At 38.3% G+C, this 27,297-nt stretch overlaps 1 protein-coding gene across 1 annotated transcript in view; it reads right to left on the minus strand.

Annotated features, from left to right (window-relative positions):
- IL1RAPL1 (interleukin 1 receptor accessory protein like 1) overlaps positions 1–27,297 on the minus strand; it is a 674,106-nt gene that overhangs the window by 46,762 nt on the left and 600,047 nt on the right. Inside the window, exons 6-7 of the mRNA XM_061137691.1 lie at positions 6,224–6,356; positions 4,098–4,243 (exon numbers count right to left, since the gene is read on the minus strand). Coding sequence (XP_060993674.1) covers positions 4,098–4,243; positions 6,224–6,356 — 279 coding nt within the window. The remainder of the gene's footprint in view (positions 1–4,097; positions 4,244–6,223; positions 6,357–27,297) is intronic.

Genomic DNA, 27,297 nt, shown 5'->3' on the forward strand with positions numbered 1-27,297 from the left:
GTTGGAGTAGAAAAATCATGTAATAGCTGCTAACATGGTGATAAATATGTCAGACACTGTGATACATATCGATACATATTAAGTTTATTCCTCATAGCTGCTCTATATGGAAAGTACTATCATTATTCCCCATTTTATACAAGAGAAATTTGAGGCTCACAGAGAGTATGGGATTTATCCAAGATAGCACAGTTAGTATGCAGAGAGTGGGTTTTGCACAGAAAGCCTTACTCCAGAGTCCACACCCTTAAACATTAAACTGCTTTATTCCAGAGAGTAAACACGTCCACACTGTGAGGTCATTCAGAATTAGAGTGTGGACAAGGAACTCAGAGAATGAAAAAGAAACTTAGGACGGCCTGGTGGGCGCAAGAGTGGCTAGGCCAAAGTCAGAGCACAATGATGCTGGGTGTCTGTCTGGAGAATTGCTTGTGTTAGAGACATGGAAAACATACAAATGATGGGCAAATAAAAGATTGGGGTTTTGGAGGGAAGCTGAAAGTCAGTCAAATTGGGGAGCAGTGATTAGGAACCTAAACAAAGGCATCTGGGTAAAAGGTTCAGAGACTTACATAGGGAATTCAATTCAATAGGCAATGGTGGAGACAAGAGATAACACAGTAGGAAATGTATCTACTCTTTGCTTTGGTTCTTTTTGGGACAAGGATCTAACTCTCAAGCTTCTCAGGCCAGGGACTAGAGTGAGGAATATGGCGCAAGGCAGTCATACACTAATGTGGCCCATTGGTCATTGTTTTATTCTATGACCTAGTTCTCTGTAGAGCATGTGACATGACCCTAACTGTCCCAGTACCTTCCCTGGCTGTAGGAATCAACAACCCTGAATATTCTCAAGCAAAAGACAAATTTCTTAGTAAATTTTCAGCTGGTTTTTGTGGAAATTAGATTTTTTTTAAAGAGAAAAGGCTGGCCCAGAATCTACCCTAGCTCAATCCTAGCTGTACTATTTATTGTAGTATTGTCTTGGCATTAAGGACAATTCAGCTGATACAGGTGGTGATATCTCAAAGAATCCACAACACCCACTGGAGGGTTCTGACATCATTTTTATTGTGTTAACAATACTGAACTAAAGGTAACAGTGGAGGGGGAAAAAAACTTAAGTTATTTTGGCAAAGGTACGTCCTGGCAAGTTTACTTGTCAGAAGCATGGATAATTACTGACTTATGAGACCTGTATTCATCAAATGCTTTAACATATCTCTCTATGCAAGTTTTAAGAAGAAAGACTTTGAAGGTGTGTAAGATAGTTAAGGGGTCAACAGCAGAAGAATATGATTCACAGGAACAGCTTCCGGCTCTTCTCTGAGATTTAGGCTTCTGAGCAATACAGCCAGTCATCTGGTCATTACACAATTGCTAGGATGACAGCAATTTGACTCTCGCAGGGACCCTGTGATCAAAACTATCACCTCCCATGTGCCATGCCTTCCTTGAGCTTCTGAACCTTTCAGGGCTGGGGAACTTGTAGTGATGGCATCTGTTACCCAGAGTCCGTTGTTTTTTCCCAGAGATGGTTGCGATGCATCATTCCACATGCTGATAAGCCTCTCCAGGGCAGGAGATGCATGGCTACCATTGTGAATTGATGGCTCATTTTGCTGCAGCTCCCTTAAAAGGAAGGTGAACACTAACTTTAAGAGGGGCTTTTGGAGTACATGACCTTGATGGACACTTTCTGGCTTTAGCTTTTATTTTACTGAAGATAAAATGCTGGTGGCATAAATACATATTTGAGAAACACTGTGGAAGATGTAAGTATTGAAGAGTGCTCTAACACTGCCCACCACTTTCTTCTTCATGTTTAGGAAATCAGGCAGTATTGGAAAAGTTTTTTCAAATGATTTCCTTGATTCCTCAGTCATTTATGTTTGTAGTACTGGAAGCTTTCTTAGCTATGGGCAACTTAACCTTAGGCCACACATGCTAAAAATAACCTAGCAGTGTTTGACTCTTCCTGACCCTTGTGTGCCTGCCTGCTAGATGAGAGCTTTAATAGTTGTATCCTCCTTGGAAATGATCCAGCTTCCTTCCTTCTTCCTATGATCTCTACTTAACTGTCACTCCAACTTTATCCTAAAAAGAAATAAACGTCATTAAAGCCAACAGATTTTTAGATGAGCCCTCTATCTGTTCTCTATTACCTTCCTTCTTGAAGAATAATTCAGACTCTGTAATTAGACTCTTCAATTCAAAAGAGTGATCAGAATGGTGAAAGTATTTTATCCACATAAAAGAAGAATGAATAAAAGAAACTAAAGAAGCTGAATCTATGGAAGTGAAGGCCCAGAAGGATTATGGGGACTGTCATCAAACTTTTGAAGGGCTGTTTTGGGGAAGAGAGATTAAGAATGGGGTCATGGGGTAGATAGTGAAACAGGAATGTTTTCTAATTGTTAGGTTTTTCCAAAGATAGAACTGGCTTCCTGGAGGAGGAACGTGATCCAATATAAGTTGACAGATCATTAGGGAAGATGTTATGGAATAATAGTTCAATTATACAACATCTAGGCAACTTCCAACCCCGGGAATATTTCTGTCCTTTTATATGTGTAATACTTCTACTCTAAGTCCCTTCATTGACTGACAAACAGTCAGTCTGCTTACTAGCTGCTGCTTATCTTTTCCCTCTATTAACATCTCCCCAAAAGTAAACTATTTGAATATTACAGTCACCTTGACAACAGAGGTGTCTATTTTAATAGCTTTCAGTAACATTATTCAAAGGGAATCTATTCTCCAATAAAGTCTTTGGCATTCTCTTTCTTTTCCAACCTCAAAGAGTTTAGGATGAAACATGTGCTTTGAAATTAAAATCACTGTAAATTTGCTGAGTAAGAGAATGTTTTCACTTAGCATAATGTAGAAAAAAATTTTTTTTTCTCTCGTAATGTACATGAAAAAATTTCACCAACAAAAAGGCACGGCTCAAATTTTACAATTGTCTATAATTTCAAACAATTTAATATATATTTATATATATTTTAACCCTGTGTGTAAGGTATTGGGGTTGCTGTGGAATCAGATTTATTGTAGCTGATGTTACACTCAACCAAAACATACCTTACTTAAATTGCTAATAATGAATAATAATTGAAAAATAATTCACTAGTTAATTATTATTAATCATGGGAGGATATTACACATGTAAAAGTTATCTAAGGCAGAAAAAAATAAAAATGAAGTAAAATGGGGAATCCATTGGATGTAATTTGTACACTCAAGGAACAACCTTTCAATTAAGAGCATTATCTTTGACTTAAAACTCTCTTGGTTATTTTTAATTGGTTTGCTTACTTCGAAACTCCAATACTCTGGCCACCTCATGTGAAAAGTTGACTCATTGGAAAAGACCCTGATGCTGGGAGGGACTGGGGGCAGGAGGAGAAGAGGACGACAGAGGATGAGATGGCTGGATGACATCACCGACTCGATGGACATGAGTTTGGGTAAACTCCGGGAGTTGGTGATGGACAGGGAGGCCTGGCATGCTACAATTCATGGGGTTGCAAAGAGTCGGACACGACTGAGCCACTGAACTGAACTGAATAGCATTAATAGCATTTAGCTAAATACTTCCTGTGCATAGGCTCTGTGCCAAGCTCTTCACACTTAGTGTTTTCTTTCATCCGTAAAATTCACTAAGACTTGATATTATTTTTCCCATTCCGTATTATCAGGGAACTGAAGCTTAAGGAAGTTAGATATCATTCCCAAGGTTATATAGCTGGTATTAAAACAGAGAAAGGGGGACTTCCCTGGTGATCCAGTGGTTACGATTCCCCACTTTAACTGTAGGGGGCACAGGTTTGACCCCTGGTTGGGGAACTAAGATCCTGCATACCTAATGGCACAGCTTGGGGGAGGGGAACAAAAAGGAATCTGAATATCTAAATTTGACTCCAGTGCCTAAGCTAGTCACCCAGCCATTGTGCTATCTGCTTTGATGGCCTTACTGCTAAGGTAATTGTTTTATTTGGGATAAATTTATGTAAAAAAATTTTTTTTTACCTTCCAATTATTTCACTTTCATTAAAGGTTAAGTCAACCACTCAAACTTAGAAGGTGACACTCACCCCGTTTGTGAAGGAGAACGCTGGCATGCCGACGTCCATTTCCATTTTCAACATAACAGGAGTAATTTCCCAAGTCACCTTCTTCTACAGAGTCCACAATTAATGAGATGGAAACTTCCTGCTCCCCAAGATGCTCCTTGAGAATTCTAAAACATAAAGCAAAATGAAACAAAAAACCCCCACACAAACATACACACACATGAAAAAAAAATTTAGATGAATCTGATATGAAAAAACCTACAGCATCTGTGCTTCAAATTTAGTCATGGATTGATGCTATCTTAATTAAATTATATCATGCCCTTTTCTTCTTCACTTCTAATAAGGAAGCTTGTCTTTGTAGATGCTAATGAAGTTGCAGTTAATTATCTCTCTTAGCAGGACAATCACACTGTCATAATAAAGAGGTGAGAGAGACCTTGAAGAAAAGTTTACAAATTGCTTTCCCTTTAAGAAGAAATATGATGTAAGGGTGGGATAAGAAATTCTAATGTCTTAGGCTGGAGGACTAATTATCTATCAGGCTAATTTTTAAGAAACGAAGGATAGAAAATTTCTGAGCTACTTTGACATTTCAGTTGAAACCTCTAGCCTGGCATTTTTTTTTAAAGGTACAAATCAATTCCTATTTTTAAAGAAATATGAAATCACAAAACCATAGACTAAATGTTCTGATGAAGCATTTAATTCTGACATTTAAAATTCACAGTAGATGCTCACTAACCTCATTGTCAAGGATTTTAACAATCTTTTTAAAACAAATGGAAAACTTCAAAGTAAGCCTCCTTTGCTATGCTCACCAAGTTTCCACCTTTATTCTCCCACCCCTTTGGTAACTCATGCTTGCATAATACTTCCTCATGAAGAATTAAAGAAAAAAATACCTTTCTAGAACATTCCCTGAGCACCCACAAAAGGAGAGAGGGGGAAAGTTAGGAGGTTTATTGTCCTATAAACTTAGCATTTCAGAGTGTATGAGTATAAGATAATAGTCAAGTTTTAAACATGAAAAATGGCAGAGGAACATTTTAGTATGTATTGAAGAATTGCTCATCTGGGCATTTCAGAACCTGACTGTGATGTTATATTCCTGGGTATTTGTTGCCAGGAAGAAAATTCCAGTAGAAATAACCCTCTGTGACAGTTTTATAGGTTTTTATTTTCTATTAAAAATCTTTTTCTCTTATACCTTTCCTCAAGTTTTAAAAGTTCTCACATTTAAGAAGAATTTGGTTAAAATGCTCAAATATACCCCAAAGAGGTGATCTTTAGATTGGAGAATGTTTACAAATGATCTGCATTTTGATTCACTTATAATTTATTAATTAGTATATTTGCTTATTTACATTATGAATAAAAATTAGTATATATAAGTGTACTTTTAGTCATAACTGAATACCTCAATATTTAAAAGTAAGCAAACAAATATGTTAATTATTTTTAAAAAAGAAGAGGCAGAAGCATTATGCCTCAAAATAATTGTATTTTTATGATTATTGGTATTATTCCACTATATTAATATTTAGACCTTAAAATCAGACTAAAAAAGGTAATAAAAGCATTTTTGTATTCTTTACTATTCCTATCAAGTGTTTTATAGTCTACATGATGCCTCAAATATGTAGAAATATATAAAAGGAAGTGACAGAGATGATGTTTGAATCCTAAAAAACATGATATTGAATCCTAAAATCCTGTTAACACTGGGTTGGACAAAAAGTTTGTTCGTGTTTGTCCATAAGATGGTATAGAAAAACCCAAACAAACTTTTTGGCCACCCAATATTTCCTCTCAACAATTGAAAAAGAAAGAGCTCTTATCAACCAAAGGCACAGTATCACATTTTCTGTATTTGATGCTATTTTAGTAATCTCACATTCAGTTTATTCCTTAGTGGAAAATTCCTCTTTATTTCTCTTAAATTCTTTGCAAATGGCACTCAGATTTTACAATTTCATAGTCACCCCCTCAAGGATATTTTTCCTCCTTGCCATTAAATGTTGTAACATTTTTAGTATGATAGTAAAACACCCCCCAACCCCCTTCTTTTTTAGCTCACTTTCTATTCACTAACACAGCAAATGTGAATCCTGACTGTACAAGTTAAAAGAGAAAAATTACTTTACCTAATGTCACTTTCCCAAACTCGATTTTCATCCAGATCTTCAATAAACTTCTCTCCTTTCATCCAGTAAATTAAAGGACTGACATCTCCACTATACCCAAAGAAAGCTCTGCAGGTGAGATTAGCTGAATCGCCTGTGGACAGAAGTGATAGAAACGTGTTGTAAAATTGTTGATACACTCTTATTTTAGGCAAACTGGCATGTAAAACTTTAATCATTTCATTGATTTAATGAAACATCTCTCTAAATCAATATTTTTCATATATTTTCAATCTGTCAACTTAACAGAATGTGTGCTTTTGGCAGCTTGCTTAATGGAATGTGAATTACTTATCAGATCATGAAGAACACTGGTCAGTTATTCTACAGAACTTTACTTTCATTTAAGTTTGCCTGATGTTTCCACATGAATAGATTGAGGTTATGGATTATTGGGAAGGGTACTTCAGAGGTGATGTGCACATGCTCAGTCGCTCAGTCATGTCTGACTCTTTACTACCCTACAGACTGTAGCCCACCAGGCCCTCTGTCCATAGGATTCTCCAGGCAAGAATACTGGAGTGGGTTGCCAGTCCCTTCTCCAGGGGATCTTCCCGACCCACGGATCAAATCTGGGTCTGCATTGGCAGGTAGGTTTTTTACTACTGCAATATCAGACAAGTACATAATATTGATAATAGGAGATTTTATAAAGCAGTTAGAAGATGTTTCTCAGTCCTGAATGTTGGGAAAGAGAAAGAGAACCAAATCTTTTGATGGGAAAGAAATGGAACTGCAAAATACAGGATTCCTTACAAATGTTACTAAAATATTTGTACTATATGAGGAATAGTATTTTAATTAAGGAAACCAGCACACATTCAGATAAAAAAAAACACATTATTAAAATACAAATGGACAACACCTGAGAATAAATATTTGGGCTGTTTATAAAACATAAAATCAATAATACTACTGTGGAGATGAGTTTCTTCCAGTGTACTACTCAAGAGAGGCCACTGTAATGATGAATACAGATTGATTACTTAATAAGGTAAGTGGAAGTCCCTGACTGAAAAGTGGGAGCGAATTTAATGCCAGCAGAAACTAACACATATTTCTGGACAAGTAACTTGATTTTGCAAACACCTGATTTCCTCAAGCCTCAGGCAGCATTAGAGAACTGAAATATTCCAGTACTATTATAGTTTTAAGATCTTGCTGCCTCCAAGTAGAGCTAGAAAATGTGGGATGGTAAAGAGACCTATAGGGACCTGGGAAGGAAATGGCAACCCACTCCAGTGTTCTTGCCCGGAGAATCCCAGGGACGGGGGAGCCTGGTGGGCTGCCGTCTATGGGGTCACACAGAGTCGGACACGACTGAAATGACTTAGCAGCAGCAGCAGCAGCCAAAATGGACTGGAGCAGGGGAACTCTTAAGGATACCTTAAGTAAGGCAAGTTTATTCATTTCATAAATTCCTGAGACTTTTCTAGAGGACTTTGACAAATCTGTGACTTCAAGGTGAAGAGAAGGAGGTTCCTCAAGTCTAAGAGCTAAGCTATGAGTTAATAGTGAACATTGCTTGAAACTGGGCTTATCAGTGATTCTACCATATAAACCTAGAGAAAAGCATTATATACTTACAGATGCACTCTTTGTAAGTCCTGGTATGGGTCAACCTATATGTAAACTTTATTCTCCAAGTTCCACAAGAAAATTTTTATTGGATAAAATTCATATTATTACCTCATGTCCATTGTGTAAGACTAGTTCATAACTGAATTCTTGCTCTTCTAATATTTTTAAGATGGCATGATACAGCCTTTCCTTTGATCTTATCCTTCTTTATGTCTGAATATCCTCCAAGTAAGTGATTCCTTAGAGACTTTGATTCTATATGCAATAATCATTATTAGTGACAAGATAAGTCAAGTTCAAAAAATGTCGACAAACTTTTAAGAGGCAAAATGGAGCTTTAAATAATCTCCTTTATTATTAATTTTGATACATAAGTATTTTGTTAATATCTTAATATGTAAACCCCACTCCCTGAGAGAATAATTTATCTTACACAATGGATAACTGAATGTCAATCTTACTGATTGGAAACCACAGATTTCTATGGGAAATGTCAATCCAATGGTTCAGAACAATTTTTAAATCCAGTATTCTTTGCTTTTATATTTTTCTAAGAGCACTGGCTTTTATGTAACTCAACTACCTGTTACAGTGTCAAGGTAGTCATAAATTCAACAGTAAATCTCAAAATACTACATAGTGTGATGATTAATTTCATATGCCAAGAGAATCAGCTATATTACAGAGTTCAAAAATGTACATGTCAATAATTTACACAATCTGTGTCTTAAGGGAACAAGATTTAGCTTTTAGGTAGGAGTTAATGACTGAAACTCATAAATAGAAATCTCTAGAAATTATCTAATTTTCCATTACAGTTTTACTAAATTTGGGGGATCATAAATAATGATCATGTCACTACCAACTCAGCCTGACATTCTTTAGCAGAGAAGTCAATTGAATCCCTCATTGGGAACTGAATTTTTCTCTCTTGTCACCCTCCTACCTTCCCAGATCAACTGATTTGCTATTATCTAATTCCTCCTTTTTCTCAACTATCGGCCTTGTGCCACCACACCTAGTAAATGGCTCCTGCACCCATGTAAGAAACGATTGGCTTTTTCAATCATCTTCGCTCACCTTGTCTTTGACTACTTATCATTCCTTGAGCTCCAGTACTGGCGGTATCCCAAATGCTAGGGGGGCACCTGGAGGACCTCTACTCAGACCTGGGTTGTACTTACTGTGGGTTAGAGAGTGGAATTCATGCAAAGAATAAAAGAAGGTGGAGGGAAAAATAGAAAAGCACTCCAGGTAGAGAGGAAAGAACGTGAGTGACAGAATGTCAGGGAACTTTGGAGGAAGTCAGTAACTTCAGAGTCACTGAAGCTAAACTACATGTAGTAGGTAGAGTTGGGGTGAGGATTTGGGGTAAAATCATGAGGCCAGAGCAGTGGCAGCCCTAATCTCCCATGAAGGCCATGTTGAAGATGTGAGAATTCCATTTAAGGGCAATTCTAAGTTGGGGAAAGGTTTCAGGTAGGAGTTTGACATGGGTACACTTGCAGTCTAAAGAAATCACTCTTTTTGTATTTGCCAAACTGGGATTGGATATAAGAGAATTGAGAAAGATTGAGAATTTTATGATACTTCAGGACCAGATAAGGAACCATCACTGCAAAGAGAGGATTATTTCCACATAATTTCTTCCTTCCTTTCTTACTTGTTTTTTGGCCACACCACTTGGCATGTGGGATCTTTGTTCCCCAACCAGGAATCGAACCCCAGCCCCCTGCATTGAAAGTGCAGAGCCTTAACCACTGGACCACCAGAGAGGTCCCTCTGTATAGTTTCTTAAAAGGACAAAGTACAGGTTATAGCAGTGATGACAGACCACTGTGCTTTTTATCAATGTGATAGTAGGAAACCTCTCAAAGCACAGATTACAAGGAAGCCTGATAAGGTAGAAAATACATTTTTATTTTTATAATTTACCTGAATCACTCTGTGTGTGTAGGAGAGACAGACAGATTAAACAGTTGCCAGCTGCTTCTCAAAACAATCAGGAGAGAAAGTCAACTTGAGTAGAGATCTGTTCTGTGAAGTTGTTGTTCAGTTGCTTAGTCATGTCAGACTCCTTGCGACTCCATGAACTGCAGTATGCCAGGCCTCCCTCTCCTTCACTATCTCCCCAAGTTTGCTCAAACTCATGTCCATTGGGTTGGTGATGCCATCCAACCATCATCTGTTACACACTCCTCATCCTGCCCTCAATCTTTCTCAGCATCAGGGTCTTTTCCAAAGAGTCAGCTCTTCACATCAGGTGAGCAAAGTATTGAAGCTTCAGCTTCAGCATCAGTCCTTCTAATGAATATTCAGGGTTGATTTCCTTTAAGATTGATTGGTTGGATCTCCTTGCTGTCCAAGGGACTCTCAAGAGTCTTCTCTGGCACTACAGTTCTAAAGGAACAATTCTTTAGCACTCAGTCTTCTTTCTGATTAAACTCTCACATTCATACATGACTACTGGAAAAACCATAGCTTTAACTATATGGACCTTTGTCAGCAAAGTGATGTCTCTGCTTTTTAAAATGCTGTCTAGGTTTGTCATTGCTTTTCTTCCAAGGAGCAAGCATTTTTTAATTACATGGCTGCAGTCACTGTCCACAGTGATTCTGGAACTCCAAAAAAATAGTCTGTCACTGTTTCCATTTTTTCCCCATCTATTTGCCATGAATTGATGGGACCAGATGCCATGATCTTAGTTTTTTGCATGTTGAGTTTTAAATCAGCTTTTCACTCTCCTCTTTCACTTTCATCAAGAGGCTCTTTAATTCCTCTTTGCTTTCTGCCATAAGGGTGGTGTTATCTGCATATCTGAGGTTACTGAAATTTCTCCTGGCAATCTTGATTCCAGCTTGAGCTTCATCCAGCCTGGCATCTTGCATGATGTACTCTGCATATAAGTTAAACAAGCCAGGTGACAATATACAGCCTTGATGTACTCCTTTCCTAATTTTGAACCAGTCTGTTGTTCCATGTCCAGTTCTAACTCTTGCTTCTTGATTTGCATACAGGTTTCTCAGGAGGCAGGTAAAGAGGTCTAGTATTTCCATCTCTTGAGGAATTTTCCACAGTTTGTTGTGATCCACACAATCAAAGGCTTTAGTGTAGTCAATGAAGAAGAAGTAGATGTTTTTCTGGAATTCTCTTGCTTTTTTGATGATCCAACGGATGTTGGCAATTTGATCTCTGGTTCTTCTGCCTTTTCTAAATCCAGCTTGAACATCCGGAAGTTCTTGGTTCACGTACTGTTGAAGCCTGGCTTGAAGGATTTTGAGCATTACCTTGCTAGCATGTGAAGTGAGTGCAATTGTGCAGTAGTTTGAACATTCTTTGGCATTGCCCTTCTTTGGCATTGGAATGAAAACTGACCTTTTCTAGTCCTGTGGCCACTGCTGAGTTTTCCAAATTTGCTGGCATATTGAGTGCAGTATTTTCACAGCATCATCTTTTAGGATTTGAAATAGCTCAGCTGGAATTCCATCACCTCCATTAGCTTTGTTCGTAGTAATGCTTCGTAAGGCCCACTTGACTTCACACTACAGAATGTCTGGCTCTAGGTGAGTGATCACATCATTATGCTTATCCAGGTCATTAAGACCATTTTTGTACAGTTCTTCTGTGTATCTTTGCCACCTCTTCTTAATAACTTCTGTTTCTGTTCAGTTTGGTTCAGTTCAGTTGCTTAGTCATGTCTGAGTCTTTGCGACCCCATGGACTGCTGTTAGTTTCATACTGTTTCTCTTCTTTATTGTGCTCATCTTTGCATGAAATGCTCCTTTGGTGTCTCTAATTTTCTTGAAGGGATTTTTTGAATTGTTTCTCTTAATGATACCTATTTGTGTGTCTGAACAGAAGTTACTACTCCCATTCTTATGCAAAGTTCTGTTTCTCAAGAAAGGACACTAGAAGCCCAGTGGAGCCAATCTTGAGAGAAGGCCAGGTGACATCAGGCTCACCTGAGACTCACCAACCACTTAAGTGTTGGTGAGAAAAGCTGAATCCCTCTAGTGTTTGGTTGGGCAAAAATTTCATTTTTTTTTTTTTTTAATAGCTTAAGGGAAACCCAAATGAACTTTTGGGCCAACCCAATACTTTTCATTTGGGAAATGGTGGCTAATCACATGAACATCTGTTAGGAGCTGTGACCTCAGACCCCAAGTGTGTACGGCCTGTGTTTGAAAGCAGAAATAAATGACTATAATTCCTTCCCCTCGGGTTAAATAAAAAAACAGGAGTGAATAGAATATCATGGGGCAGAGTGGAGCCCAGGGAGAGATGATGCACTTCTATTCAATAAGGGTAGATAGGAATTCATAAGTATAACTAGGAAAATTAGGAAAATATAATTAGCAAATTTTGTTTAGAAAGCTAATTAGGCAATTAGGGAAGAGGAATTAGGAAAATAAAAATAATATGACTGGGTTTGTACCTCGGGCTGATGAAGCAGGATATGCAGTTACATAATAGGATTTTAGCATCTGAATTTTATGAGTAGTTCATCCATGATCTATTTCACATTCTCATGCTTTTTATAAAATTGTGATTAATGGTTTAGAGTTCTTTTTAAACAATTTATTTATTGTTATTTAAAAAATTTATCATTGGAGTATAATAGCTTTACAATGTTGTGTTAGTTTATGCTGTACAAAGTGTGAATCGGTTGTACATATACATATATCTCCTCCCTCTGGAGCCTCCCTACACATTTTCACGCTTTTTAATATTATATTCTTTGCTTTAAATTCTCCTCACTTCCACGTAGTAAATTCCTTCTCCTCCATTAAGTTGTATTAAAATAGCACCTGTTACAAAAGACTGACTTGGCTTTTATAGGAATGGTCAATCAACTCTGTCTTTTCTCCTCTCTTCCTCTTGGAACGGGTCTATTTCCCTGGTGGCTCAGTGGTAAAGAATCCGCCTGCCAATGCAGGAGACACAGGAGATGCAGGTTCAATCCCTGAGTTGGGAAGATTTCCTGAAGAAGGAAATAGCAACCTACTCCAGTGTTCTTGCCTGGAAAATTCCATGGATAGAGGAGGCTACAGTCCATGGGGTTGACAGAGAACAGAGGAAAGGTTATTACTATTGCAACTCCTAATGCTACCATTAACCTTGTTCCTTCTAGCAAACTTCCACTAACTTTCAGGTCAGAGGTTATTTTATACACTCATATCTTCTACAATATCATTTAGTTTAGATGAATATGGCTTCAGATATTATATTTTTCTCTACTTAAGCCAGTGACTGTTAAACTCATTGTCAACAACAACAACAACAATAACAAACTTACTCTTACTTCCCCCAAACCAGATTTTGACTCAGCAAGTGTGGAAGGTTCCAGGGATTTTAATTTTTAACAAGCACTCCCAGGTGCTTTTCATGCAAGTGGTTACAGTTAACCGCCTGGAACAATTTCTTTTTACCTTGGACTCTTTAAATTGGAGTTGGGGCTGAGAAAAGCAACAAGGTTGAAAAACATTCCATCAGGGTCCTTAAGCAAGGGAGGGAGGCAAGGATACGGTGGCTAGGAAAAAGGGTTCATAATGACAGTGGTGGGTAGAGAGGTAACTGGCATAGATAAGAAGTAGCTTATACAACTGGGTCACTGATGAGCCAATCCAAGCTATGGCATCTTTCCAAAGGGATGTAGAAAAAACATTTGTGCTCCAATGGAAAACTACTCATTTTTCTACCTCACACCATTCTGAGTTACCAGATTTTAGCCCTTTCCCGGTCTTTGAGCTATTCTTCAACTCTTTGTAACTCTTTGTAGGTAACTGATACGGAAATGCTCTCATGTCTGGGGACTTCCCTGGCAGTCCAGTGGTTAAGACTCTACATTTCCACTGCAGGGGGCTTGGGTTCGAACTCTGGTCAGGGAACTGATACTCTGTGTGTTGCGAGGCCAAAAAAAGAAAGCTAAGTCCATGAATGGAATAGAAATGAAAATAAAACATATCAATGTAAAAATTGTCTCATATCTGGTAGCCATTTGACTTAATTCCCCATCTGCTCCCCTAGCCTTGCTCTCCACCTCAACTCAGGGAAAAATCAGTTTTGTCTCTACTTGGAATTTATCTCAGCATTCCTTTCTGTTTTATAAACTATTTTGACTTTACTTTGAATTGATCGTAACATCTGTCTGTTCCCTTCCTATCATATGAGCAAAAATTCTTTTTACACTTTAACATGTATTCATTTCAGTATCTGTATGAAAGTCACAATTGTACATTTTTTTCTGAAAATGATGTTAATAGGAATACAATATTAGACTCACTGCTGATTATTACCATTCATACAAGCCACACACATGATATTCATATGTTCACAGTATGTCTCTGACATCTGTATAACTACTGAAAGATTTAAAAACACTTTCCTTACTCCTCTTTCTTTTTCAAATAGAAGAATAAGCAATGTAATTTTGTCTTTAAGTCCAAACTATTTAACTTGTTATCAAGAGAAACTATCCATCTTTTTCTATCTTTTGCTGTCTAATTTGCTATAACATGCAATTTCTGATAAGGCAAGCCTAGCGTGAGATTTAGAGAGTCAAGCACCAAAGCTCTCCCTTATCCTCTTCCAAGTTAAAAAAAAAAAAAAAAAACCTCCAGTCTGATCTCAGATACCCAAGTGATAACATTAATACTATTTACTCTACTTAATCAGAAATACAGGAAATTAGCATTCGAATTCCACAGGTTATAGAAAAGAGTCACACTAATTTAATTTCCTCCTTGATTTTTTTTTGTTTTCCTTCAAATAATAACAGAAAAATTTAAGCTATCGCCTCGGGAGTCACACACATCAAATATATCAGTCAGCCAGGGTTGGAGCCCTGAAGATAATGGTATTCTTGCTGTCTCAAGTTGATATCTGTAAAAGCTTCAGTAAATTGCACTAAATGCTTCAGCTCAATCTTACCAGGTTCTGAAGGAAGCACTCTAAAATTGATCATAAAAAATTATTTGCTATCTAAAATGAGAACAATGCTTGTCATAGGGCAGGCTTTCAAGTAGGCCACAATGTGAGAGGGCCTCAGAGGAAAAATAATACATTTTCTCTTCAACCCACAGATCCCAATCAGCACTAGGGACACTTGTTATTTAGTGCAACCTTCTTCTAATTAAATATCATTTGGCCATTTCTAAAACTGCTGACAGCAGAGATTCTCTCTCCACTAGAGGACACTCTCTAACGTATCGAAAAAAACAAAAACAAACTTTTATTTTTCAATTAAAAGGAAATTTCTTCCCTAATTAAAAGCATCAGCATCCAGAGATCTTACTAGTTGGAATTAAGAAACAGTGAGCATTTTGTTTTGAAATAAGATGTTGAATAGTAGTGGGGAGTTTAATTTCATTTGCACCATTAATCATGGATATTAAAATTACTCTACGGTCACAGTAAAGATGAATATTTCGCCAAAGCCCTTCCATTTAAGATAAAAGCAAAGTGGATTACAAAACATATTTATCTTGTGTCACTGATTATACAGAATGGCTCTTCTTCCATAAAGCTTTATTCTGAAATGAAGAATCTCTGTCTCTGTCTCTCTCTCTCTCTCTCACACCACCCCCCGCCCCCCACACACACACAAAGTTCCCTTGGAAATTGTTCAAGACATTTTACCCAAATAAGTATTAGGACCTATGGCACGTAACAGTTGCCAGGATCTAACCACAAGAGAGTTCTTTGAAAATCCGAGATTTAGCTAAGAATCCCAAAAGAGAAGAAAGAAATGGAAGAGATAGGTTATATTAAGCTCAGAGTTGAGGATGTTATTCCTGCAGGATGTAACAACGTCTGCTCAAATTTCAAGGGAACAAAATTACAGAAAAACAAGACATGCACTTTTAAATTTGCTAACCATAATTCTGCTGTAGTGTCAGATTTCCTTATGAAAATGCATTTGATACTATCTTACAACATATTTCTGTCAATTTGAAGAACAAAACAAGTTATTTGGCTGGTCAGTAAATTGCAAGGGGATTTAAGCAACCACAAATAACCTGGAGGTAAATGAGTTCATGTACATACATAGTAATGTTCAAAATTCTCCAAGCCAGGCTTCAACAGTAGGAGAACCATGAACTTCCAGATATTGAAGCTGGATTTAGAAAAGGCAGAGGAACCAGAGATCAAATTGCCAACATCTGTTGGATCATCAAAAAAGCAAGAGAGTTCCAGAAAAACATCTACTTCTGCTTTATTGACTATGCCAAAGCGTTTGACTGTGTGGATAACAACAAACTGTGGAAAATTCTTCAGGAGATGGGAATACCAGACTTGACCTGCCTCTTGAGAAATCTGTATGCAAGTCAGGAAGCAACAGTTAGAACTGGACATGGAACAACAGACTGGTTCCAAATAGGGAAAGGAGTACCTCAAGGCTGTATATTGTCACCCTGCTTATTTAACTTATATGCAGAGTACATCATGAGAAACACTGGGCAGGATGAATCACAAGCTAGAATCAAAACTGCCGGGAGAAATATCAATAACCTCAGATATGCAGATGACACCACCATTATGGCACAAAGCGGAGAAGAACTAAAGAGCCTCTTGATGAAAGTGAAAGAGGAGAGTGAAAAAGTTTGCTTAAAACCCAACATTCAGAAAACGAAGATCATGGCATCCGGTCCCATCACTTCATGGCAAATAGATGGGGAAACAATGGGAACAGTGAGAGATTTTATTTTGGGGGGCTCCAACATCACTGCAGATGGTGACTGCAGCCATGAAATTAAAAGACGCTTATTCCTTGGAAGAAAAGCTATGACCAACCTAGACAGCATATTAAAAAGCAGAGACATTACTTTACCAACAAAGGTCCGTCTAGTGAAAGCTATGGTTTTTCCAGTAGTCATGTGAAAGTTGGACCATAAAGAAAGCTGAGCACCGAAGAACTGATGCTTTTGAACTGTGGTGTTGGAGAAGACTCTTGAGAGTCCCTTGGACTGAAAGGAGATCCAACCAGTCCATCCTAAAGGAAATCAATCCTGAATATTCATTGGAAGGACTGATGCTGAAGCTGAAACTCCAATACTCTGGCCACCTTATGCGAAGAATGACTCATTTGAAAAGACCCTGATGCTGGGAAAGATTGAAGGCGGGAGGAGAAGGGAACAACAGAGGATGAGATGGTTGGATGGCATCAACAACTCAATGGACATGCTGCTGCTGCTAAGTCGCTTCAGTCGTGTCCGACTCTGTGCGACCCCATAGACGGCAGCCCACCAGGCTCCCCTGTCCCTGGGATTCTCCAGGCAAGAACACTGGAGTGGGTTGCCATTTCTTTCTCCAATGCATGGAAGTGAAAAGTGAAAGTGAAGTCGCTCAGTTGTGTCCGACTCTTAGCGGCCCCATGGACTGCAGCCTCCCAGGCCTCTCCGTCCATGGGATTTTCCAGGCAAGAGTACTGGAGTGGGGTGCCATTGCCTTCTCCGCAATGGACATGAGTTTGAATAAATGCCGGGAGTTGGTGGTGGACAGAGAGGCCTGGCGGGCTGCAGCCCATGGGGTCGCAAAGAGTCGGACACGACTGAGCAAATGAACTGAACATACACTGTACCCTGGTGAGTGAGTGCTCACAAGTTGTTAGCAATTATTACTATTACTATTGCTATCTTTACACTGTGACTTAAACTTTTCTATAAGTGATGACTTGCAGTTCAAGAATCAAATTAGGCCAAACTGTGCCCTTCAGGAACCTAGAGGTTGTATACTGGAATTTGAATGAATCATTGGGATTTTTCCCACATCAACTAGAGAAAGGCAGGCAGTGGCAGAGCCTTCCAGAATGGAGAGGAAATCTTGGGCATTTGAGAGGAAAGGGTGAACAAAATGGTAACATTATTACTGTACTGTTTTTAGATAGCTCAAAGATTCTTGCAAGGATTTATACGCTAGCTCATGAGGGCTGCTTTCTAGAAGAATGATCCGAAAGTTTCTCGCATGATAGGGGAGCCACATTTGTCATCCCAAAATGTCTCTTTGGCCTGTGGATTATCCCAAGCTGAAATCAAGTCCTGAAAGACTCAGCAAGAAACCCTGACTTCCCCCCTAACTGTCTAAAAGAATTTAGATAGAGGGCCTGTTCCTGGAATAGAGCTATCACCAGAGATATCTGCAATGGGCGAGGTGTGGTGGTGGGGACTTTAGGAAGCAGCTAGAGATTAGAGTCCACTCTGCAGTCCAAGGTCTCTGCCTGGGAGCAGCAAACATTTGTTTACAAAACCTTTCTTTTTCTATTTCCATATGAATTGCTTTCTTCCTCTTTCAAGTCCGAAACCACTACCTCCAATATCCTCTTTTGTCTTTAGCTGAAGATGGTATTTAAGATGACGTTTTTGTCCATTTTGGTGAGTTACTCAGTTTTCTTGGGTCTCTCCCGAGTATACATGTCATTATACTTTTGTTTGATTTTCTCCTGCTAAACTGTCTCACGTCAATTTAATTCTTAGACCAGCCAGAAGAAACTAAAAGGGTAGAAAGCCATTTCTCCCTTCCTAGAAGCATCTAGAACAATTAATGGACATGAAGCTGAAGAGGAGGGACACATCAGGAATCAGCAAACATCTGGTGCCACCTGATTCCTTCATCCTTGGAAGGTGTGATGTTGTACCTGAGTGTTGAGGAAATGGGAATTATGATTATTATTTTGTTGTATAGCATGTGGGATCTTAGTTCTCTGACCAGGGATGGAACCTATGCCCCCTGCAGTGGAAGTGCAGAGTCTTAACCGGTGGACCTCCAGGGAAGTCCTGAAAATGGGTATTATATAACAGAAATAGGAACCTGATAACTGCTCAGTGGAAAACATTTAATTGCCAAGGAATGGATTTCCTCCAAAAGGTTATTCAAAAACTCTTGGTGATGATGTATGGGAAGAACGATTTGGGGGAATTTTTTTGAGTCAACATACATGTAAAATTCACCAGCCTAGCCATTTTTAAATGTAACAGGGAAGTAGGGCTTTTTTGGCTCATCAGTTGAAAAACTGGATGGGAAAAGAGACTTGTGGTTTGCTTTCTGCCAAAGGCATCAGAACCACTTATAATTTTATTCATTTCTAAAATTGTTTTGAGTCATCCACAATGTAGACTTTTTTGGTAATGCAGACATTTTTAGGTTTTTTGTTGTCAAGGCCTTAGCTAATCTCAACTCTCTGTGATCGCATCTTGAGAAGACATCTCCTTTATTTTTGCTTCATTAATTACATAGCCACAGTACTAAATCTCTCATCGATTTTTTTTTTAACTCTTGTGGTGCTTTCTCATCCTTCCGGAGATTCACATTTTTAAAACAAATTATTCCGTTTTCAGACTCCAAGGATATTTAAATCAGTTATTAACATACATACAGAAAGCATTTATCTGTGGCCAGCAAATCTGGTAGACCTTAGTTTCAAAAGCAACTGAAGCAAGAAAGAAAATAACAGAGGCAGAGGAAAAATAGGAATAGGAAGAGGAGGAATGAGAAGAAAAGGAAAATGAAACGAGGAGGAAAGGAAGGCATATTGGTGGTGGTGGTGAAGAGTATTGTCCCCAACAGCTTATGCAAATGTAAATGTTACACTGAGGTTGCCATGTTCTTGAGTAGACCCTGTCCTGAAAATGCTGCCAACTTTTTTGTGCTTAATCTGTCTTTTCCAAACCTGACTGATATCTACTGAGGCAGAGATCAATAAATGCCTCTCAGTGTCTATTATCCTTCTTCTTTTGAGTAATATAACCCCCCCCCCCAAGTTTAGTTGGACACACAGCTACCAAGCTACAGACAATATTTCCTAGTTTCCTTTGCAGGTAGCTGTGGCCAAACGGGAGATTAGGCCAATGAAATGTGTGAGGAAGTGATGTATATAATTTCGCATTCATCTCTTTTATGATGAAGCCTCAGCCCTGGACTTTCTTTCTCCCTTTTTCCTGTAGGCTGGAAAGCAGATGTGCCAGTGAACTGGTTTCTGTCATACAGATGAAGACAAAAATGGTAGAGCAATAAGATGTAATGGACCTGGGTCCCTGAATGACATAATGAAACAGAACCATCCACCAGTTTGAACTTCTCTATATTGGTCTATTTGGTGAGAGAAATACACATCTAGTTTGCTAAAGACATTGTATTTTGGGGTACCTTGTTATCCAATACCTCTAGAAAGGATTTTTTAAAAAAATCTTCTCTCCCAGGCTGCAGTGTGGCAGGATAATATTCATGCCACTATACCAAATAATTTAATCTACTTAGTGATATAGACAAGAACCACATTTACCTCCTGCTAATCGTCTAATAATTTCCCACAATACCTATATACAAAATACAGAAACAGAAAACTACAAATGCTCTTTTTGAGGAAGAAAGTATGACATTAGAAAGGAGTCTCTTTTTAAGAAAGAATGTAGCTTTAACTGGAGGAAAACTTATAAGGAGTTTACTTAGGTTTTGGTCTACTTAAGGGTAATATAGTCAATCAGCTTCCCTAGTGGCTCATTAATAAAGGATCTGCCTGCCAGTGCAGGAGATGCAGGTTCGATCCCTGGGACAGGAAGATCCCCTGGAGGAGGGCATAGTAACCCATTCCAGTATTCTTGCCTGGAGAATTACATGGATAGAGGAGCCTGGCAGGGTACAGTCCATGGGGTCGCAAAAGAGTCGGACATGACTGAGTGACTAAACAACAGTAATACAGTCAATAGCATCTGTTCTGTTTTTGCTGTTGTTTCTTTTGGTTTGGGGTTTTTTGAGGGGCCACGCAGCATGTGGGATCTTAGCTTCCTGACCAGGATCAAACCCACAACCCTCGCAGTGGAAGTGCAGAGTCTTAACCACTGGACTGCCAAGGAAGTCCCAATAGCATCTGCTCTAAAACACATATAATACCTTGTGGTTTAAAAAGGGTGTTATGTTTCGTTGCTTCTTAAATGGACTGGCTGCACTAAAATAAAAGGTCCAATTCCAGTCACATTTTGCTATAGCTGTATTTTAATGAAACGCCCTTCTCTAAGTTTCCTAACACTCAGGGTCTTAAGAGATAATTTGGATAGGCATAAAGCCTGCTTTTCTTATCTTTTAAAAAATATAAGCCATAATCCTTAGGTTTATGTGGCTTTCAAGGTTAACGAAATATTCTCCAGGAAGTTTTATAAGCTTTTAAAACATGGCTAGTGTAGGACATAATGATAGCTCAGGCAAGATGTTTATTTAAAATGTAAATGAACATTCAGTGAACTCACAATTTTGTGTTTTCTTGGTTCCTGCCTAGAAGGGCTATTGTTGGTCAGCGTTATATTAACAGTACTCCGTGTAACTGCTGGTGTTTCATACAATGCTTCGTGTCCTCGTCTCTCCTCCACAGTGGTTTAGTAAAATGCTTCTGACAGCTTCTGAGCCTAAACTATACCATGAAGCTTGGTTTCTTGGTCCACATTTGATGGAAGGAGAAATGATAGCAGTTTGAACAACTGAAGTACAAAATGGGAGGGAAGTTTTTGTGCTGAGTTAATCAGGAAAAGTTTCAGAAGTTGATAGCATTCATATTTTCAGTACTTTAAAGAAATTCACTGTTATTTTCATTTCCAACCTGCAGAACAGCTATTTCTTTCAGTTCTTTTCTTTCTTGAAAAAGACATGTCATTCTCTTTGGAACCTGTATCTCCCTCCTCACTCTATAATACCATTGGTGTCTTGAAAATCAGTCGAAAGCAACCCAGCTATTCTCACTTTCATACCTCTTTCCTGATTTCAGAACCTCAGGTTCAAGGAGCTATCTTCCCCCCATGCTTAAAAGTATTTTTATTGTCTCTCAACCTGCAATTTCTTCTGAAGCTATGGTGTTATTATTAATTTTTTCCTTCCTTTTGGGGTTCCCAATCTCACTTTCTATAACTCAATTCTCCCTCATGGGGTTATCTTTACTTTTGGCCCTTTTAGCAAAAACCAATATCTTATTAAAACTCACACATACCCCAATACCAGACAGACTGGTTGCTTTTCTGTGAGCTATTGGGAGGTTTTCCATGTGATTTTTAATCACAACTGCCTTATGCAAGGCTTATGAGATGCTGATCCAGAAGTTTTATAACCGTCAAGATGTCTTCAATAAAAGAGACTATAATGCAGCATCTGAGACATGTCAGCATCTAATAAAGGTTATTGCTTGAGAATATCTTTACACTCTCTTACCTACAGAAGGTATATGATTTTCTGAAGTCTATTTTTGTGCCTATTACTATTATTCTGTGATTTTTAATTTATGTTCTAATATTGGCAACTCTCTAGGTGGAAAGTTATAGAAGTAAATGAAAATAAGGGAATCTTCTTGTCTTTAGAAAAATGACCACTTGTCTCATTGAAGACAGATGAATGCTTCCTCCACATATTTCTCGAATCATTCACATGACTGTTGTTCTATCTGTAGTTACATTAATAAGCTGTTTTTTACCCCCTAACACTTGAATCTCAAGCGGGAGTGCCCTTAAATACCCCTAATTGATATAGGTAAAATAGAGCAATTACTTCTAAATATTTTCCAGGAAACCCTGGTTACTTTTACACAGCCCGAGACAGAGGAAAAAAATAAAGTCATTTGTTCATATTTGGATGATATTTTATAACATTAACTCCTTGGTGCTAGCTGTTGGAATATGCTGTATTGAAAAGTTAATGGCAAGTTTTGCTAATAGGATGTGCCTTCTGAATCAAACAGCATCTTGAGTTAATCAAAATACTCATTGATCTGATTAACTTGATCAATCTGATACTTTAATTTGCCATGACCATGCCCATCACACAGTAAAACAACATAATTATAGCAAAAATTAAGACAAAATTGATAAAGCTATTAAACCCAACCAGATTCTTGTGAGCAGAAAATTGCAGTGCTAAAACATTACTTAATTAGTATTTTTTTCTAGCACTACTTATTCCAAAGATATGCTCCTTGACTTATTCATTTGAAGTAAGAGAAAGATGCTTAAGATTCCACAGAGGAAGCTTTAAAGCATTTTGACATATCTTGATTACTTCTTTCTTGTCTTCTTTGCCTTTATTTTTCAAAATTTATATAATGTAGAAACAATGCTTTTATAATTTAGGAAAAAATTAACAATAGCATTAACATGTCATCATACATTCTACTTCAAGGTAGCAGAGCAGACCATGCACCATCTTCTTCTAACTCCTTCGTCCAACAGTTTACAGTCACAGAAGGCTCTTGAAGAAACACCTCTCCCTCAATCAAGATCTGCTCTGTGACTCAAAATATGCTGAGAAAAGTACAGTTGTAAAGACTATAGATTAGTGATACTCCTTGGAATCACAGCATTAACACATGTATTAGAGAAGACATCTTTCAGGCTTCCCTGGTGGTCCACTGGTTAAGAATCCATCTACCAATATAGGGGACACAGGTTCAATCCCTGGTCTGGAAAGATCCCATCTGCTGTGAAACAACTAAGCCAGAGTCCCAACTACTGAAGCCCACATACTTACAGCCCATGCTCTGAAACAAGTGAAACCACTACAACGAGAAGCCTGTACACCACTACGAAGAGTAGCCCCTGCTCACCACAGCTAGAGAGGGAAAGTCCTCACAGCAATGAAGACACAGCACAGCTACAAAGAAATTAATTAATTAATAGAGGAGACATCATTCTCATCCATAGTTAGGGACTATGGGTTTTTCCAACACAGGTAAAATTTAAAAATCATCTTTGTTGAAAGTGTGTTCATTTTTAGGCTAGCTCTCCTCTTTTCATCATCTTACTCCAAAAACAGGGGTTTGGTACAGTATGAATGAAACCCTTCCACTTAAGAGTTTCCCCCCCCACCCCAGCAATAAATAAGCTTATAACCTGTAGCAACACTTGTTCTTTTTAGAGAGCCAAACAAGAGGTGTGAACAGTATTTATGCTTTCTACTTGATTAAGGCAAGCACTATATTTCCATTTGTTTAATTACTTTCTTAAAATTTTCAGAGACCCTCTATTCTCACTGTAATAATCAAGACTATTCATCTTAGACAAATGCGGCCTGAAAAAAAAAGTGGAAAGTAGACATATTTCAATATTAGGAATGGTTATTTGGGATGGGAGAGAGAGAAAGGTAAATTGAATATATGCATACATATAGGCGAGCAGTGCCCTTGGAACAGTTGTGATGATGAATAATTTTTTTTATCCCATCCTCTAATTTCTACATTACTTCCTTCACTGATCCTCCAAGTGCCAGTATGTTCATGAAATACAATGATTAGCAGACCCCCCACCCTGGCACCCACCATGGCCTGCCACCTTTGAGACTGCACATTGTCACAGCTTTGTAACGAATCGTCTGACTTGACTAGGCTGAACTGCATTTTCCAGAATTCCATTGTCTCGCACGTGCCCAGTTAGGGTAGGCTACAAGAGAGACTTTCTCACATGAGCGGAAGGATGGAAAAGGAGCAGCCATTTTGGAGTGTGAGTGTGTATGTGTGTCTGACCACGTGTACATTGTTACTGGTGAGCTGATGTGCCTCACGGACATGAAGTAGCAGTTGGGCTTGAAATTGCTCTTTTCCCCTGGGTCTTCTGCCAGTGTCTCTGACTCCTGCACCAGTGGTGTGTGTTTAGCTCCAGGATAAAGGGCCCTGGATCATTCTCTTTGGTAAGCTCAGAGGCAACAAGAATTTGACATGGGTTTCAGCCCATCTGAGGGGAGTTCAAGTCTTCTCATTCTCTCCCCACTTGATGGCTTGCCCTGTGGACTGCAATTCCAGCTGGTGCTCATTGGGCTCTATCTCACTTATTTTCTGACTCTTCCTGACTTCCTGCCTGTGAACTTCAGGCTTCAGCATGAGATGCAGAGACAGCCATGTGAAGACTGCTTAGTTAACCCTCCCTGCACAAAAGTAAATTTATATGTATAAACATGTTGTTTTAGTTGCTAAGTCATGTCACACTCTTTTGCAAACCCATGGACTGTAACTCGCCAGGGTCCTCTGTCCATGGGATTTCCCAGGCAAGAATACTGGAGTGGGTTGCCATTTCCTTCTCCAGGGGATCTTCCCAATCCAGGTATTGAACCTGTCTCCTGCACTGGCAGGTATTCTTTCCGGCTGAGCCACCAGGGAAGCTTGTATAAACATATACTTGTATGTATACATTTTCTATTTTGGCTGTTTCTCCCTTTAACCCTCTTCACATGCACTGCATGCATGGATGGGTTCATATCGATCAATGAACTAAATGTCTTTACCACCCACATTTTACTGATCTCCAAATTTAAGTCTTTGGCAAAGGCTTTTCTCTTGCATGCACATCCTCACTTGGATCTCCCAGGAGCCTCTCACACTCCTCATGTCAGAAATTTAACTTGCCACATTTCTCCCTAAATTGTTCATGCTTCTGACCTCCCTATTTTGGTGAACACTACCTAGGATGCAGTAGGCATTCAATAAATGCTTATTGGCAAGCTAATGAATAAACATGCTCAGAAAACAAATTTTTTATGTTATTAGATGCTGAGAGTGAATAATAGCAGCCTAATTCACACCACTAGATCTTATTCAAATTAAGTGAAAGGGATGTTTCAATGAACAAGACTCATCCTAATAACCTCCAATTTTTTTTCCAAGTCAGCCTTAGATTTTTTTTGGTCTACAGATAATTTAAAGAACTGATGAAAGATAGAGGCTATACCCCCACCATGAAAATACTTAGTGTGTTTATATATTTAAGGCCCACTGAAATTTATTCATAGGCCCAATAATCCTGGGTTAAGAGTGTGTGATCTGGTTAAAAAATGGTACTAGAAAATGTTAATTTATATATGTGCTACAATCTCACAGGAAGATGTTAGGGGATTTGTGCTGCTTTCAGGTATCTTTTTTGTTTATTTGAATTATAGAAATGACACTATAGAGTTGCTTGTCAAAACAAACTTGATTGTCCTACTGGGAGTTTGAAAAGCAGTAATAAACATCGATGATTTATTTGATGACAGTAAGTAGCAAAAGGCTTAAACAGAATAAGCTATTCTCTTTAAGATGTGAAGATACCGTATGTGAGGTTTTATTGTCATAATGTTTAGATGAAATTTAATAAATAAATTTTAAAATTGTTTTCATGTGCTAAAAACGTGAAAATCAGCTATTCTATACTAAAAACAGTGGTCACAACAAATGAATTTTCCACCATTTTTCCTCCAGTTAATCATTTATTTTTAGGAAAATGAAATAATTGTACAAACATTGGAATATGAATAGATTTACCAACCAACTTTTAGGAAAGAAAGAATGAATTTTTTCAAAAAACATCCGCTTCCCTCAGAATGTCCTTATTTTGAAGACAAAATGCAGGCCCATAGTGGAGAATAATGCAAAATACAAGACAAATATAGTCACAATAGAATATCAATGAAATATTATCACAGTAGTTTGAAATATATGAGATTAGTAATTTGACATTGAATTCACTGCGGTTATGGTTTCTCCTATGTTCCAGAGTGGGTCAGGCCACTGGGACAGTATTCACAACCTCTTTTTTAGATGTCTGTCTGTCAACAAATTAACACCTAGGTTGATGCATTAATGAGCAATTAATTGGTTGGCAGAGGCATATGGATGGGGATTACAGAAGGGAATCCCTCTGGCTGTGTCTATTCATGGAGAGGAAGATGTGAAATCAGAAAGAAGGAATCTTCAGAAATTTGTCACTCAAGATTGCAAACTCAGTGTCCCTGGATACATTAAAAATGTTGTAATATTTTCCTCAAATATTTCCTCTTTGCCTTCTTCAGCATAAATAATGGAACTTTCCTTAAATATGTATTGCATCAGTATATATATACACACATATATATGATATATATATTCATAAATTAATTTTAGGTAAAGTGGGGGGGGTGTTATGTGACCTTTCACCCTAAAAGAGAAACTGATATCTTAAATGTTAAGATGACTTAAGGCAATGATGCATGGTTATTCCAGTTAACAGTTCATCCCCTATAAAAAGGCACATCAGATTCTCTGTAAATACTCTATATAGGCTGAATAAAGCAGAAACATGGGACTGATGAATCTATTTGCAGGGAAAGGAAGGGGGATGCGGATGTAGAGAACAGACTTGTGGACACAGTGGAGGAAGGAGAGTGGGATGAATGGAGAAAGTAACACTGACATATATACACTATCATGTATAAAACAGATAGCTGGTGAGAAGTTGCTATATAATACAGGGAACCCCGCCTGGTGCTCTGTGATGACCTGGAGGGGTGGGGTGCAGGGAAGGGAGGGAGGCACAAGAAGGAGCTGATACATGTATAATTATGGCTGAATTGTGTTGTTGTATAGCAGAAATCAACACAACATTGCAGCTTTCCTCCAATTAAAAAGTAAATTAAAAAAACAAAAAAGGAAAAGAAAATATACTATGGAGGCTGAAAAAAGCAGGTCCCCAGGCTGATTTTGG

The sequence above is a fragment of the Dama dama genome, chromosome X (assembly GCF_033118175.1).
Source record: "Dama dama isolate Ldn47 chromosome X, ASM3311817v1, whole genome shotgun sequence".
In the NCBI taxonomy this organism is placed as follows: Eukaryota; Metazoa; Chordata; class Mammalia; order Artiodactyla; family Cervidae; genus Dama; species Dama dama.